This window comes from Oncorhynchus kisutch, linkage group LG18, assembly GCF_002021735.2.
Source record: "Oncorhynchus kisutch isolate 150728-3 linkage group LG18, Okis_V2, whole genome shotgun sequence".
Taxonomy (NCBI): domain Eukaryota; kingdom Metazoa; phylum Chordata; class Actinopteri; order Salmoniformes; family Salmonidae; genus Oncorhynchus; species Oncorhynchus kisutch.
This window is the reverse complement of record NC_034191.2, coordinates 65424272-65441005: the sequence shown is the minus strand read 5'-3', so window position 1 is coordinate 65441005 and position 16734 is coordinate 65424272. Positions and strand designations below refer to the sequence as shown.

Genomic DNA, 16734 nt, shown 5'->3' with positions numbered 1-16734 from the left:
GGTCCCACAGTTGGCAGTGCATGTCAGAACAAAAACCAAGCCATGAGGTTGAAGGAATTGGCCGTAGAGCTCTGAGACAGGATTGTGTCGAGGCACAGATCTGGGGAAGGGTACCAAAAAATATCTGCAGCAATTGAAGGCCTCAATCATTCTTAAATGGAAAAATGGACCCATGGAGCAGCCTGCTGCGACAGAGACTGGGCTCGAACCCAGAATCTCTGGTGGCACAGCTAGCACTGCGATGTAGTGTCATAGACCACTGCGCCACCCGGGAAGCCCTGTGGCGGAATTATCATGCTTTGTGGATGTTTTTCAGCATCAGAGACTGGGAGACAAGTCAGGCTCGAGGCAAAGATGAGAGCAAAGTACAAAGAGATCCTTGATGAAAACCTGCTCCAGAGCGCTCAGGACCTCAGACTATGGCAAATGGTCACCTTTCAACAGGACAACGACCCTAAGCACACAGCCAAGGCAACACAGGAGTGGCTCCGGGACAAGTCTCTGAATGTCCTTGAGTGGCCCAGCCAGAGCCTGGACTTGAACTGGACTTGAACCCGATCTAACATCTATGGCGAGACCTGAAAATAGCTGTGCAGTGACGCTCCCCATCCAACCTGACAGAGCTTGAGAGGATCTGCAGAGAAGAATGGGAGAAACTCCCCAAATACAGATGTGCCAAGCTTGTAGCATCATACCCAAGAAGACTCGGGGCTGTAATCGCTGCCAAAGGTGCTTCAACAAAGTACTGAGTAAAGGGTCTGAATACTTATGTAAAATCTTAACCTGTTTTTGCTTTGTCATTATTGTGCGTAGATTGATGAAGGAAAACAACATAAAAAATAAAAAATCAATTTTAGAATAAGGCTGTAATGTGGAGAAAGTCAAAGGGTCTGAATACACTGTAACATGGCAAAGTAATCATTATATTTTACAGCACGTAATTCACATACTACTAGAAAATTGCACATAGCAGTTTTCTGGTGCTCTAAAGGGTTTTGACACTGCTCTAAAGAGATTGGAATTCTCTGGTACTTTTGTATACTTTTTAGCCAGTAGTTCTGAAAGCAACACTCACGAGCCAAGAGTGGTCCCCAAAAATTGCCTAAATTACATATGTGCACCACTTCATTGCTCTTTCTCTCACTCTGTTGTGTGTGTATCATGTGCATCTTGCTAGCTGTCACTCATATGGCGAGGGGCCGAAGTTCATTGGTTGACCTCAAATTGCTAGGGGGCTGGCCCATGTGGGGGGGGGGGGAATGGCACAGCACAGCTTCCAGAAAAGTTGCTTTCAAACTAAGGATTTAATGGCTAATTGAGGTATTTCTTTCCATAGACTATGCATATATGAACTACACATTGACATATCTAGTCCAAAGCGGGAGGATTCAAAAATACTTAGTTGCCAAAGTTCCGGAGCACATCTTTAAGAGTGAAAGGTAGACAGGAGTCAGTCTTGGTATTGCAACATTGGTTAGTCACTCACACACACACACATAATCATTCTAATTTCATCATAATCTGCAAGAACACACACACACTTCCGATGGGACCCATCCCAGGTTAGTCAGAGCAGTGCCACTGATCATCTTTATCATGATCCTCATCATCCTCTCTCCAGACCTCTAACACTGTTGTACTGGATTGCTACCGTGTTACTTGCCTGATTATGTTAAATGCCCAGTGCAGTCAAAAACTAGATTATCCTGTGTTTATTTCCACACTGTGAGGTTGGAATAATATTTTGAAAATGATTATGATGCCCTTTTAGCGTAAGAGCTGTTTGAAAGAGCTTTGGGCTGCCTGGTGCCATGAGTTAATACAACAATAAGAAAGAGTTCCAAACCTCTCTGCTAATAACAGCTGGTTGTAATTTTCCCCCTCCTTACTTAGACCACTCCCAAGCAATCCTAGCACAATTCTTGCTTGAGAAATTGCTCTTAGCTAAGAAGCTATTCATATAGATGCAGAACCTTTGTGAAATAGCACAGTTAAAAATATATGGCAAAATGAAATCAAACTGGATGGACATCAGAACTAGTTGGTGGAGGTGGAGGTGGAGGCCAGGACTTAAAGCAAACAAAATATAACTATTGTAAAATAAATTGTGTCTGTAAAATGTATATAGCAGTGGTTCCCAAACTTTTTATAGTCCCGTACCCCTTCAAACATTCAACCTCCAGCTACATACCCCCTCTAGCACCAGGGTCAGCACACTCTCAAATGTTGTTTTTTTGCCATCATTGTAAGCCTGTCACACACACATTATATGATACATTTATTAAACATAAGAATGAGTGTGAGTCTTTGTCACAACCTGGCTCGTGGGAAGTGACAAAGAGCTCTTATAAGACCAGGGCACAAATAATAATATAATAATAATCAATAATTTTGCTCTTAATTTAGCCATTTGACATATAAAACGGAAATGGTGAATAACTCACCACAGGTTAATGAGAAGGATGTGCTTGAAAGGATGCACATAACTCTGCAATGTTGGGTTGCATTGGAGAGAGTCTCAGTCTTAAATCATGTTCCACACATGGTCTGTGCCTGTATTTAGTTTTCATGGTAGTGAGGGCCGAGAATCCACTCTCACATAGGTACTGTGGTTGCAAAGGGCATCAGTGTCTTAACAGCACAATTTGCCAAGGCAGGATACTCTGAGCGCAGCCCGATCCAGAAATCTGGATTTTATTAAATTCAATTTTCACAGAACCGCTTGTTGCAATTTCGATGAGTTCAGATATCGGTAAGTGGACTGGAGGCAGGGCATAAAAGGGATAATAAATCCAGTTGTTTGTGTCATCCATTTCGGGAAAGTACCTGTGTAATTGCGCACCCAACTCACTCAAGTGTTTTGCTATATCACATTTGACATTGTCTGTAAGCTTGAGTTCATTTGCACACACAAAAAATCATACAATGATGGAAAGACCAGTGTGTTGTCCTTGTTAATGCAGACAAAGAACAGCTCCAACTTCTTAATGATAGCCTCAATTTTGTCCCGCACATTGAATATAGTTGCGAAGAGTCGCTGTAATCCTAAATTCAGATCATTCAGGCGAGAAAAAACATTGGCCAGTCGTGTGAGAAACTCATCATCATGCAAGCCATCAAACAAGTGAAAATTATGGTCAGTAAAAATTTTAAGCTCGTCTCTCAATAAATAAAAAATGTGTCAGTACTTTTCCCCTTGATAACCAGCACACTTCTGAATGTTGTAAAAGCGTTACATGGTCGCTGCCCATATCATTGCATAGTGCAGAAAATACACGAGAGTTTAGTGGCCTTGCTATAACAAAGTTAACCATTTTACCTGTAGTGTCCAAAACGTCTTTCAAGCTGTCAGGCATTCCCTTGACAGAAAGAGCCACTTGGTGGATGCTGCAGGGTACACAAGTGGCGTCGGGAGAAACTGCTTGCACGCGCGTTACCACTCCACTATGTCTCCCTGGCTTTTGCGCCATCAGTACAGTATATATTATATATATATTTACCTCAAAAATATATGGGGGATTGGAAATTATATAGACAATTACATTGATGGAAGCTACAGTCTATCTGCAAAATTAAAGCTGATCTACCCACTAAATTATTATTTTTTTTAATAAAAAGATAACTTGTTTTATTTTTGACAATTTTAATTGAAAACAATCACAATAAGGTACTTACGTTGTACCCAGAAATGATTTGATATTGTGATAAAAACGGCTGCATTGGACCTGTAACCCTTTACACTCGTACCTGTATATGTGTTGAAAATGGTGCCATAATTTGGAACGTAGTGGCTGTACAGTAACACCTGCTATTTCTAACTCTGAATGCTCGGCTATGAAAAGGCAACTGACATTTACTCCTAAGGTTGCACCCTATCAAATCAAAACACAGTTTATTTGTCACGTGCGCCAAATACAACAGGTGTAAACCTTACAGTGAAATGCTTACTTACAGGCTCTAACCAATAGTGCAAAAAAGGTATTACGTGAACAACAGGTAAGTAAAGAAATAAAACAATAGTAAAAAGACAGGCTATATACAGTAGCGAGGCTACATACAGACACCGGTTAGTCAGGCTGATTGAGGTAGCATGTACATGTAGATATGGTTAAAGTGACTGAGACATCTTTTTGTCCTAGACTTGGCACTCCGGTACCGCTTGCCATGCGGTAGCAGAGAGAACATTCTATGACTGGCCTGGCTGGGGTATTTGACAATTTTTAGGACCTTCCTCTGACACCGCCTGGTGTAGAGGTCCTGGATGGCAGGCAGCTTAGCCCCAGTGATGTACTGGGCAGTACGCACTACCCTCTGTAGTGCCTTGCGGTCAGAGGCCGAGCAATTGCCGTACCAGGCAGTGATGCAACCAGTCAGCTGTAGAACCTTTGGAGGATCTCAGGACCCAAATCTTTTCAGTTTCCCGAGGGGGAATAGGCTTTGTCGTGCCCTCTTCATGACTCTTGGTGTGTTTGGACCATTCTAGTTTGTTGTTGATGTGGACACCAAGGAACTTGAAATTCTCCACCTGCTCTACTACAGCCCTGTCGATGAGAATGGGGGCGTGCTCTGTCCTCCTTTCCTGTAGTCCACAATCATCTCCTTAGTCTTGGTTACGTTGAGGGATAGGTTGTTATTCTGGCACCACCCGGCCAGGTCTCTGACCTCCTCCCTATAGGCTGTCTCGTCGTTGTCGGTGATCAGGCCTACCACTGTTGTGTCGTCTGCAAACTTAATGATGGTGTTGGAGTCATGCCTGGCCATGCAGTCGTGGGTGAACAGGGAGTACAGGAGGGGACTGAGCACACACCCCTGTGGAGCTCCAGTGTTGAGGATCAGTGTGGCAGATGTGTTGCTACCTACCCTCACCACCTGGGTGGCGGCCTGTCAGGAAGTCCAGGATCCAGTTGCAGAGGGAGGTGTTTAGTCCCAGGCTTCCCTTGACACTTTATTTTGGTGTGCCAGGACCATTCACAGTTGAGCTCACTCAGTTTAGCTCAACGCTGATTGTCTATTATTTTATTTAAAAAATGATCAAGGGAAGCCAAATGCTTGCCGTCTTCCTTTGCATTCAATGCTACATGCGGCAACAGTGTCATACTCTTTTTGTCCAGACAGCCTCAGATAGATGGCCTACACATACAGAGACAACCTCTTACCAACTGAAGGAAAATTATGAAACACAGAGAAACGAAAGATTAATCATTTAAAAAAATTGTTGGTCAATCTTTTGGGGAAACCTGCCTTCCCTTGGCATCCATGAATACATGTCACTGCTTGTGAAAGACTAACACTGTAGATTGTATTTTATAACTTAGCTACAAAACAACTGCTTGCTCTAGTTCCTTAACAGCACAGCTAGGAGAGCTAAAAAAAACTTATAGTTGAAGACTCTTCTTTGAGTTATACAAGTGCATTGAAATTACTTAAGAACTGGGCACACTTTGGAGATGTGTGTGGCCACTTGGAGAGACCAGTTAGACCTCTCACTCAAGCCCTTGTAATTATTTTGTCTTATGTTGCACCTACCCCACATTTTCCAGGAATAGTCTTCTCATATTACTGAATGTCTGCAGAGTATTTTCAGATTTTGCTATCAACAAATTCCTGTGAAAGAACAGTAAATGTAAAATGCACATACAGTGGATTGCAAAAGTATTGGCATTTTTCCTATTTTGTTGCCTTACAACCTGTAATTAAAATAGATTTTGGAGGGGTTTCTATCATTTGATTTGCACAACATGCCTACCACTTTGAAGATGCAAAATATTTTTTCATGTGAAACAAAAAAGAAATAAGAAAACGTAAGCGTACATAACTATTCACCCCCCAAAGTCAATACATTGTAGAGCCACCTTTTGCAGCAATTACAGCTGCAAGTCTCTTGGGGTATGTCTCTATAAGCTTGGCACATCTAGCTACTGGGATTTTTGCCAGTTCTTCAAGGCAAAACTGCTCCACCTCTTTCAAGTTGGATGGGTCCGCTGGAGTACAGCAATCTTTAAGTCATACCACAGATTCTCAATTGGATTGAGGTTTGGGCTTTGACTTGACCGTTCCAAGACATTTAAATGTTTCCCCTTAAACCACTTGAGTGTTGCTTTAGCAGTATGCTTAGGGTCATTCTCCTGCTGGAAGGTGAACCTCTGTCCCAGTCTCAAATCTCTGGAAGACTGAAACAGGTTTCCCTCAAGAATTTCCCTGTATTTAGTGCCATCCATAATTCCTTCAATTCTGACCAGTTTCCCAGTCCCTGCCCATGAAAAACATTCCCACAGCATGATGCTGCCATCACCATGCTTCACTGTGGGGATGCTGTTCTCGGGGTGATGAGAGGTGTTGGGTTTACGCCAGACATAATGTTTTCCTTGATGGCCAAAAAGCTCAATCTGACCAGAGTTCCTTCTTCCATATTTTTTGGGGTGTCTTCCACATGCCTTTTGGCAAACACCAAAAATGTTTGCTTATTTTTTTCTGGCCACTCTTCCCGTAAAGCCCAGCAATGTGGAGTGTACGGCTTAAAGTGGTCCTATGGATAGATACTCCAATCTCTGCTGTGGAGCTTTGCAGCTCCTTCAGGGTTATCTTTGGTCTCGTTGTTGCCTCTCTGATTAATGCCCTCCTTGCCTGGTCCGTGAGTTTTGGTGGGCGGCCCTCTCTTGGCACGTTTGTTGTGGTGCCATATTCTGGAGCCCTGTGGGATGTTCAAAGTCTCAGATTATTTTCATAACCAACCCTGATCTTGGTTGCACCAGATCTTATTTAGGGGCTTCATAACAAAGGGTGTGAATACATATGCACACACTACTTTTCCATTTTTTTAATTTTTTTATTGAATTTTTTAAAACAAGTTCATTTTTTCATTTCACTTCACCAATTTGGACTATTTTGTGTATGTTCATTACATAAAGTCCAAATAAAATCAATTTAAATTACAGGTTGTAATGCAACAAAATAGGAAAAACGCCAAGGGGGGTGAATACTTTTGCAAGGCACTGTAAAATCAACAGTGTAATGTTTGGATTCAGTCTTGTGTCAAGTGTTGTGTATTCACCTTTGGTCTAATCATTTGGTCTAATCATTTTCCCTTTAAATGCACATAAAATCAACAGTGTAATGTTTGTACATAATGTTTCTGCCACAGTCTCTGATGACCTAAAGGAGCTTCTAGATATCAGGACAGCTATTACTCATTTCGTACTGGAAGGATTTACTTCAGACACCTGACAAGGCCCAAATCCCTGTGATTCACATGACAAAGAGACAGAGATATCGGGGACGTACGTCGGGGTGCCTTGTAAGGATCCGACGGCGAGTGGGTAATCTGCATCTAGCATCAGTCCTACTAGCCAACGTACAATCATTGGATAACGAAATAGATGCGCTACGATCAAGAATATCCTACCAACGAGACATTAAAAACAGTAATATTGTATGTTTCAAAGAGTTGTGGCTAAACGACGACATGAATAACAAACAGCTGGTGGGGTATAAGCTGCTTCTGCAAAATAGAAAAGGCACCTCCGGTAAGACAAGGGGTGGCAGTCTGTGTATATTTTTAAACAACAGATGGTGCACAAAATCTAATATTAAGGACGTCTCAAGGTTTTGCTCGCCTGAGGTAGAGTATCTCATGATAAGCTGTAGACCACACTATTTATCAAGAGAGTTTTCATCTATATCTTTTGTAGCTGTCTATTTACCTCCACAACCCGATGCTGTCACTAAGATCGCACTCAATGAGCTTTATAAGGCCATAAGAAAACAGGACAATTCTCATCCAGAGGCGGCGCTCCTAATGGCCGGGGACTTTAATGCAGGGAAACTTAAATCCATTTTACCTCATTTCTACCAGCATGTTAAATGTGCAACCAGAGGGAAACTCTAGACCACCTTTACTCCACACACAGAGATGCGTACAAAGCTCTCCCTCGCCCTCCATTTGGTAAATCTGGCCATAATTCTATCCTCCTGATTCCGGCTTACAAACAAAAACTAAAGCAGGAAGCACCGGTGACTCGGTCAATAAAGAATTGGTCAGATGACACAGATGCTAAGCTACAGGACTGTTTTGCTAGCACAGACTGGATTATGTTCCGGGATTCTTCCAATGGCATTGAGGAGTACACCACATCCGTCACTGGCTTCATCAATAAGTGCATCGCTGACATCGTCCCCACAGTATGTACATACCCCAACCAGAAGCCATGGATTACAGGCAACATCAGCACTGAGCTAAAGGGTAGAGCTGCCGCTTTCAAGGAGCGGGACTCTAACCCAGACGCTTATAAGAAATCCCGCTATGCCCTCCGACAAACCATCAAACAGGCAAAGCATCAATAGAGGACTAAGATTGAATCGTACTACACCTGCTCCGACACTCGTCGGATGTGGCAGGGCTTGCAAACTTTTACAGACTACAAAGGGAAGCACAGCCACGAGCTGCCCAGTGACACGAGCCTACCAGACAAGCTAAATCACTTCTATGCTCGCTTCGAGGCAAGCAACACTGATGCATGCATGAGAGCATCAGCTGTTCCAGACGACTGTGTGATCGCGCGCTTTGTAGCCGATGTGAGTAAGACCTTTAAACAGGTCCACAGTCACCAGGCCACATGGCCAGACGGATTACCAGGACGTGTACTCCAAGAATGCACTGACCAACTAGCAAGTGTCTTCACTAACATTTTCAACATGTCCCTGAGCATTCAACACCATAGTGCCCTCAAAGCTCATCACTAAGCTTAGCTAACACCTCCCTCTGCAACTGGATCCTGGACTTCCTGACGGGCCGCCCCCAGGTGGTAAGGGTAGGTAGCAACACATCTGCCACGCTGATCCTCAACACGGGGGCCCCTCAGAGGTGCATGCTCAGTCCCCTCCTGTACTCCCTGTTCACTCATGACTGCATGGCCAGGCACGACTCCAACACCATCATTAAGGTTTCCGACGACACAACAGTGGCAGGCCTGATCACCGACAACGATGAGACAGCCTATAGGGAGGAGGTCAGAGACCTGGCCATGTGGTGCCAGGATAGCAACCTCTCCCTCAACATGATCAAGACAAAGGAGATGATGTTGGACTACAGGAAAAGGAGGACCAAGCATGCCCCCATTCTCATCAACAGGGCTGTATTGGAGCAGGTTGAGAGCTTCAAGTACCTTGATGTCCACATCACCGACAAACTATCATGGTCCAAACACACCAAGACTGTCGTGAAGGGCACGACAAAGCCTATTCCCCCTCAGGAGACTGAAAAGATTTGGCATGGGTCCTTAGATCCTCTAAAAGTCGAGAGCATCGTTGAGAGCATCCTGACAGGTTGCATCACGGCCTGGAATGGCAACTGCTCGGCCTCCGACCGCAAGGCACTACAGAGGGTACTGCGTATGGCCCAGTACATCACTGGGGCGAAGCTTCATGCCATCCAGGAGGTGTCAGAGGAAGGCCCTAAATATTGTCAAAGACTCCAGCCACCCCAGTCATAGACTGTTCCCTCTGCTGCCGCACAGCAAGCGGTACCGGATTGCCAAGTCTAGGTCCAAAAGGCTTCTTAACAGCTTCTACACCAAGCGATAAGAATCCTGAACACACTAATCAAATGGCTTCCCAGACTATTTGCATTGTCCACCCTCCCCCTCACACTCTTTTACGATGCTGCTACCCTCTGTTTATTATCTATGCATAGTCACTTTAACTCGACCTACACATACTTATTACCTCAATTACCTCGACTAACCGGTGCCCCCACACATTTACTCTGTACCGGTACCCCCTGTATACAGCCTCGCTACCGTTATTTTACTGCTGCTCTTTAATTATTTGTTATTTTTATATTTTACTTATTAACACTTATTTTTCTTAAAACTTCATTGTTGGTTAAGGACTTGTAAGTAAGCATTTCACTGTAAGGTCTACACCTGTTATATTGTATTTGGCGCATGTGACAAATACAGTACAATTTGATTTGATTTGATATGGGTATGGGCACGTGTAAAGACATGAGTATTATGTGTGTGATTGTGCATGTCTGCGTTTGAATGTACTCTCGGGTGAATAACCTCTGTACTGTTGATCTGACACACGGAGCTTCTGAAGACAGCAAACACCATTCAGTTCAACACCAGACCCACTGGCAACCCCACAAGGCCACTGTAACCACCCTGTACTGTTGCATCACACACAGACACACGCACGCTGAAACAATGCTACCTGGGGCGGCAGGTAGCCTAGTTAGAGTGTTGGGCTCGTAACCGAAAGGTTGCTAGATCAAATCCCCAAGCTGACCAGGTATAAATCTGTCGTTCTGCCCCTGAACAAGTCAGTTAACCCACTGTTCCTAGGCTGTCATTGTAAATAAGAATTTGTTCTTAACTGACTTGCCTGCTTTTAAAAAATGCACAAGACCAGGAGAGGAAGCCATTCCAGACTATTGAGAGGCATTCTGAGTTCCCCCTCATTTTGTCTTGGCTCAGTATTGCCCTGCTGTCTCTGGCCAAGTGGGTGTGGGCCAGATAAGGTGTTCAACGGGTGTGTGTGCTCACCAGTCACGGACTCACATCTGTCTAGTAGGGGGATTCCAGGCCTAAATTGGGCCTGACCAGACCAGCGTGGGCTAGGAGGAAGATATCCCTATTTGGTAAAAGACCAAGTCCATTTTATGGCAAGAACAGCTCAAATAAGCAAAGAGAAATGACAGTCCATCATTACTTTAAGACAAGAACTTTGAAAGTTTCTTGAAGTGCAGTCGCAAAAACCATCAAGGGCTATGATGAAACTGGCTCTCATGAGGACCACCACAGGAAAGGAAGACCCAGAGTAAATAAATGCTTCACAGAGTTCAAGTAACAGACACATCTCAACATCAACTGTTCAGAGGAGACTGCGTGAATCAGGCCTTCATGGCCGAATTGCTGCAAAGAAACCACTACTAAAGGACACCAATAAGAAGAAGAGACTTGCTTGGGTCAAGAAACACAAGCAATGGACATTAGACTGGTGAAAATCTGTCCTTTGGTCTGATGAGTCCAACTGCTGTGTCTTTGTGAGACGCAGAGTAAGTGAACGGATGTTCTCCGCATGTGTGGTTCCCACCGTGAAGCAATGGAGAAGGAGGTGTGGGGGTGCTTTGCTGGTGACACTGTCTGTGATTGATTTAGAATTCAAGGCACCAGCATGGCTACCACATTATTCTGCAGCGATACACCATCCCATCTGGTTTGCGCTTAGCTCATGTCACGTCTACTCCCGCTCCTCCTCTCTGGCGCTCGTTGTCACAAGTTTACTCATCATTACGCACACCTGCCACGATCATTACGCACACATGCACTTTATGAGACTCACCTGGACTCCATCACCTTCCTGATTTCCTTCCCTATATCTGTCACTCCCCTTGGTTCTTTCTTCAGGTGTTATTGACTCTGTTTCATGTCTATGCTTTTCATGTTAATTGTTTTGTTCTATGTTCTATTTATTTAATTTGCTTTCCCTGTACTTGCTTCCCGACTCCCAGCATACACGTTATAGAATAACGCCTCACCAAGGGGAAGCAACAGGTATTTTACATTTCTACTGGTGATGTCGGGTACAAGTGCCGCTGCCGAAGCAACTGGGGATGCCCCAGCTGGCTCGGCAGGCTTCCTATGCCTCAGCCGGCTCGTCAGGCTCCCATACCTCCAAGAAGGAGAGTGATTGAGTGCTGCATCAGAATACCTGGCCTCCACAATCACCCAACCTCAACCCAATTGAGATGGTTTGGGATGAGTTGGACTGGAGAGTGAAGGAAAAGCAGCCAACAAGTGCTCAGCGTATGCGGGAACTCCTTCAAGACTGTTGGAAAAGCATTCCAGGTGAAGCTGGTTGAGAGAATGCCTAAAGTGTGTAAAGCTGTCATCAAGGCAGAGTGTGGCTACTTTGAAGAATCAAACATATATCATATATTTTGATTTGTTGAACACTTTTTTTGGTTACTACATGATTCCATCTGTGTTATGTAATAGTTCTGATGTCTTCACTATTATTCTACAATTGTAAAAAATAAAGAAAAATCCCTGAATGCGTAGGTGTGTCCAAACTTTTGACTGGGACTATATATATATATATATATATATATATATATATATATATATATATATATATATATATATATATACATATATCCTTTTTCAATCTTGTCTCATCGCTGCAACTCCCCAACGGGCTCGGGAGGCAAAGGTCGAGTCATGTGTCCTTTGAAACATGACCAATCAAACCACGCTTCTTAACACCCGCCCGCTTAACTCGGAAGCCAGCCACACCAAAGTGTCAGAAGAAACACTGTTCAACTGACAATCAAGGTCAGCCTTCAGTCGCCCGGCCCACCACAAGGAGTCGCTAGAGCACAATGAGCCAAGTAAAGCCCCGACCAAACACTCCCCTAACCCAGACGATGCTGGGCCAATTGTGAGTCACCTCATGGGTCTCCAGGTCGCTACAGCCTGGGATCAAACCCGGGTCTGTAGTAATGCCTCAAGCACTGGGATGCAGTGTCTTAGACCACTGCGCCACTCGGGAGGCCCATGTCTAGCCTACTTTTATTGTAATATTGTTTTACTCTTTTAATTTGTGTAATTTTAGAAAACATATTGTGCTTTTATCTTTCTGCCCTTTTATTATTTTATTTATTAAGCGCTATGAAATACATCCCCTGTAAGATTACTCTATAAATATAGTTTGATTGAACCACAAGAACTCAACAATAAGCCTCCTACAACAGCATGAAAATAGCAGGGTAGGATCAGAGAAACAGAACGCTTGATAAAGCCACAATATACTACTGTACAGTTGTTATTGTGTTCAAGTAAACGGAGGACTTTGATTTTATTTTGTAAAAACATTCTACGAGCTGGGTGTGATTTCACAATTGACCCTGTGGAGGTGTCCCTACGTTTAGAGACAACTCTGTTCACAGAAAACGACGTGCGCTGCAGCCGGGCAGAGGGCGGGTCCAAGTTTTTAGAAACTGGTGATTTCTCTGAGTTTGCCCGCAGTTGCAGTCCAGAGGTGAAATGCAGCCCATGTTCCTTGCAGCATTCCAACATAATTTATTTTGAGATTTTCTATCAATATTGACATTGCTGCCAACTGAGTGCATGTGGGTGGTAGAGGGACAGAGCACGGATAGATAGTGTTTTCTTTTCGTCAACGGCGCCCTCTCTCTACTCAGACCGGCTGAGGATGGACGGGAACAGAACCATCGACCCGAGCTGCAGGGACAGACCTCCCGTGGCCATCGACATCATTTCCCGTGAGTTGAACCGCTCGAATAGGCCTATGTTTTCTACAGGCGTCTTCTTTATACTAGCATATCGATAACTTTTCAACTGTTCTGGGACAAGTGCCGTTATTTTCTTCAATCTGCCAGTGGTTAGGCCTTCTCATAACGTAAACATGCATTGCCACCCATGTCACTGGGCTATTAAACACACATTTAGGTAAGGTAGAATTTTAGGCGACATTGATACAGATTGAGCTGTTTATTAATTCAATCACCATTGAGACTGTTGGAGTTTGGAGAGATTAGCCTAACCTTTTTCAAATCGAATAATCCCATTAATCCAATAAAATAATTTAAATCTGACAGGCAGGGACTTGTTTATGATTTTTTTGAACCACTGTAAACTCTCCTGTGCCTGCTGATTTCAAACTGCTGTTATAATGTAGAATTAACATACCAGTAGGGTTTTTAGGATGAGGGTCAACAGTTCTATATTGTACCCCATCACCTGAGCTCTGAATCTGGTCTTGAAGTGTGTGTGTGTGTGTGTGTGTGTGTTGGAAAGGAGGGTGTGTTTGCCTCCTTAATGGTTAAGTTGTGGTAAACTAAGCTGAAGTGAAGAAGCAATGATTTCACAACACTGCATCAAAACATCTGTTACTGGCATCTGTAACATTGCAAGGGCAGGGGGATAGTTAAACGTCCTACATTTTGCCATGGGGCAAAGAGAAATGTGCATTTAAAAAAAAGCTAATCTCATGGTATTCTACACATTTTGCCATGAGGCTGAGAGGAAAATGTGCAGTTCTATAGCTATTTTAAAGCTCAAATATACATGTGTTGACTGATAAACACAGTACATATGAAGTAGGCAGTGGCATGGTGCTTTTAGCCAGTGAACCTCAGTGACATGCCTCAATGTGGTCATATTTGTGGCTTATTGGTGGTGTGGCTTTCAGTTAGTTATTTTTGGCCACCCATCCCATGAGATTGAAAGTCATTCCAGTGCACTTCTTGCTATGAATTCTATCAGATAGTGTTTGCATGTTTAGGTATGTTGATTTTTGATTATGGGGATATTATCTATATGCATGCAGCACTAGATGCTGTTTTCAATTGTGCCCTTAGGTTTCTGACTGGTGATGGTTATAGAACTCGCCATTGTGTTTTGTATCTATTTGTATGTAAGGAGAGAGCAGCATTCCCTTGTTTATCTACATAGCACACACATGTAGAAACTTCCTATGTATCTATCATCATGAATTCAATTTAGGTAAAAAGACAAATGTCCCATTTGGAACACTGACAAGTAGAGAGAATTTTTTTTTTCTTTTCTTCTCAATCATTTTGGGATGAGGGCCTCCGCGGCTGCCCTCATCTCACTCCCCCATTCTTCTCTAATCATGTCCTTATGTGTCTGTCTATGCCTGTTACACAAATCAAGTTGCTCTTCCCAGAAATCAGAGCAAGGACTTTCTTTCCCCACATCCATAACACATGGCTTTGTCTGCTGACACGTGTGTTGTGTTGAAGTGTATTTGTGTATGTGTTAGTGCAGTCTTAGTTTGTGTTTGCATGTGTGAGTTAGTTACTCAGTCTTTGGCAGAAGGGCTTTGTGCTGTTTTCCAACTTTTTTTTTTCTTTACTACTTGTCTTGATTTCACATAAACACCCTTGTTTTCCAGAAAACATCTATTTCTCTTTCGCTGAAATTGACACATCTCTTCAATTATATGCTTTTTTTGGAACTGGGAGGTCAGAAATGAGTTCCAGAGAAAATGGTCAAATGAATCACCAAGCCCCTAGATGAGGCCTGTGTATTGTCCCTAAAGCTGGACAGGTCCTTTAGCTTTGTGAGCTCCCTCCTATTGCTTTCATCACTCTGTTTTATTGTATCACCAGTGTAGGTGAAGAGAGGACACCAGGAAAGGAAGCTACTTTAGACTGTTGCCACTCTATAGTCCTTTGCTGTCTTTTTGTTGTTAATTCTTTCCAACGTGTCAAGTTATCTTTTTGTTTTATCAGGATTTGGTTGGGTCTAATTGTGTTGCTGTCCTGGGGCTGTGTTTGTGAACAGAGTCCCAGGACCAGCTTGCTAAGGGAACTCTTCTCCAGGTTCATCTCTCTGGAGGTGATTGCTTTGTGGTGGAAGATTTGAGAATCGCTTCTTTTTAGGTAGTTGTAGAATTTAACGGTTCTTTTCTGGATTTTGGTCATCTCTCTCTCTCTCGTTTTCACATCTCTCTCTCTCTCTTTTTCACACCTCTCTCTCTCTCTCTCTCTCTCTCTCTCTCTCTCTCTCGTTTTCACACCTCTCTCTCTCTCTCGTTTTCACACCTCTCTCTCTCTCTCTCGTTTTCACACCTCTCTCTCTCTCTCGTTTTCACACCTCTCTCTCTCTCTCGTTTTCACACCCTCTCTCTCTCTCTCGTTTTCACACCCCTCTCTCTCTCCTCCTCGTTTTCACACCCTCTCTTCCTCTCTCGTTTTCACACCCCTCTCTCTCTCTCGTTTTCACACCTCTCTCCTCTCGTTTTCACACCCGCTCTCTATCTCGCGTTTTCACACCTCTCTCTCTCTCTCTCTCTCTCTCGTTTTCACACCTACTCTCTCTCCTCTCCTCGTTTCACACCTCTCTCGTCGTTTTCACACCTCTCTCTCCGTCTCTCTCGTTTTCATACCTCTCTCTCTCTCCATTTTCACACCTCTCTCTCTCTCTCGTCGGCTCTCGTTTTCACACCTCTCTCTCGTTTTCACACCTCTCTCTCGTTTTCACACCTCTCTCTCTCTCTCGTCTCTCTCTCTCCTCTCGTTTTCACACCTCTCTCTCGTTTTCACACCTCTCTCTCATTTTCACACCTCTCTCTCGTTTTCCACATCTCTCTCGTTTCACAACTTCTCTCTCTCTCTTACGCTCGTTTCACACCTCTCTCGCTCTCGTTTTCACACCTCTCTCGCTCTCGTTTCACATCTCTCTCTCTCGTCGTTTCACATCTCTCTCTCGTTTCACATCTCTCTCTCCTCGTTTTCACATCTCTCTCTCCTCGTTTTCACATCTCTCTCTCGTTTTCCACATCTCTCATCTCTCTCGTTTTCACATCTCTCTCTCTCTCTCGTTTTCACATCTCTCTCTCTCTCTCGTTTTCACACACATCTCTTCTCTCTCTCGTTTTCACATCTCTCTCTCTCTCTCGTTTTCACACCTCTCTCTCTCTTTCGCTCGTTTTCACACCTTCTCTCGCTCTCGTTTTCACACCCTCTCTCCTCTCTCTCTCGTTTTCACATCTCTCTCTCGTTTTCACATCTCTCTCTCTCTCTCTCTCGTTTTCACATCTCTCTCTCTCTCATTTTTCACCTCTCTCTCTCTCTCTCTCTCTTTTTTTCACACCTCTCTCTCTCTCTCGTTTTCACATCTCTCTCTCTCGTTTTCACATCTCTCTCTCTCTCTCGTTTTCACATCTCTCTCTCTCGTTTTCACA

The 16734-nt window shown here is 43.7% G+C and overlaps 1 protein-coding gene across 1 annotated transcript in view; it reads left to right on the top strand.

Annotated features, from left to right (window-relative positions):
• The first annotated feature begins 13010 nt into the window (after window positions 1–13010).
• LOC116354807 (organic solute transporter subunit alpha) overlaps window positions 13011–16734 on the top strand; it is a 10920-nt gene continuing 7196 nt past the window's right edge. Inside the window, exon 1 of the mRNA XM_031796496.1 lies at window positions 13011–13285. Coding sequence (XP_031652356.1) covers window positions 13216–13285 — 70 coding nt within the window. The 5' untranslated portion in view covers window positions 13011–13215. The remainder of the gene's footprint in view (window positions 13286–16734) is intronic.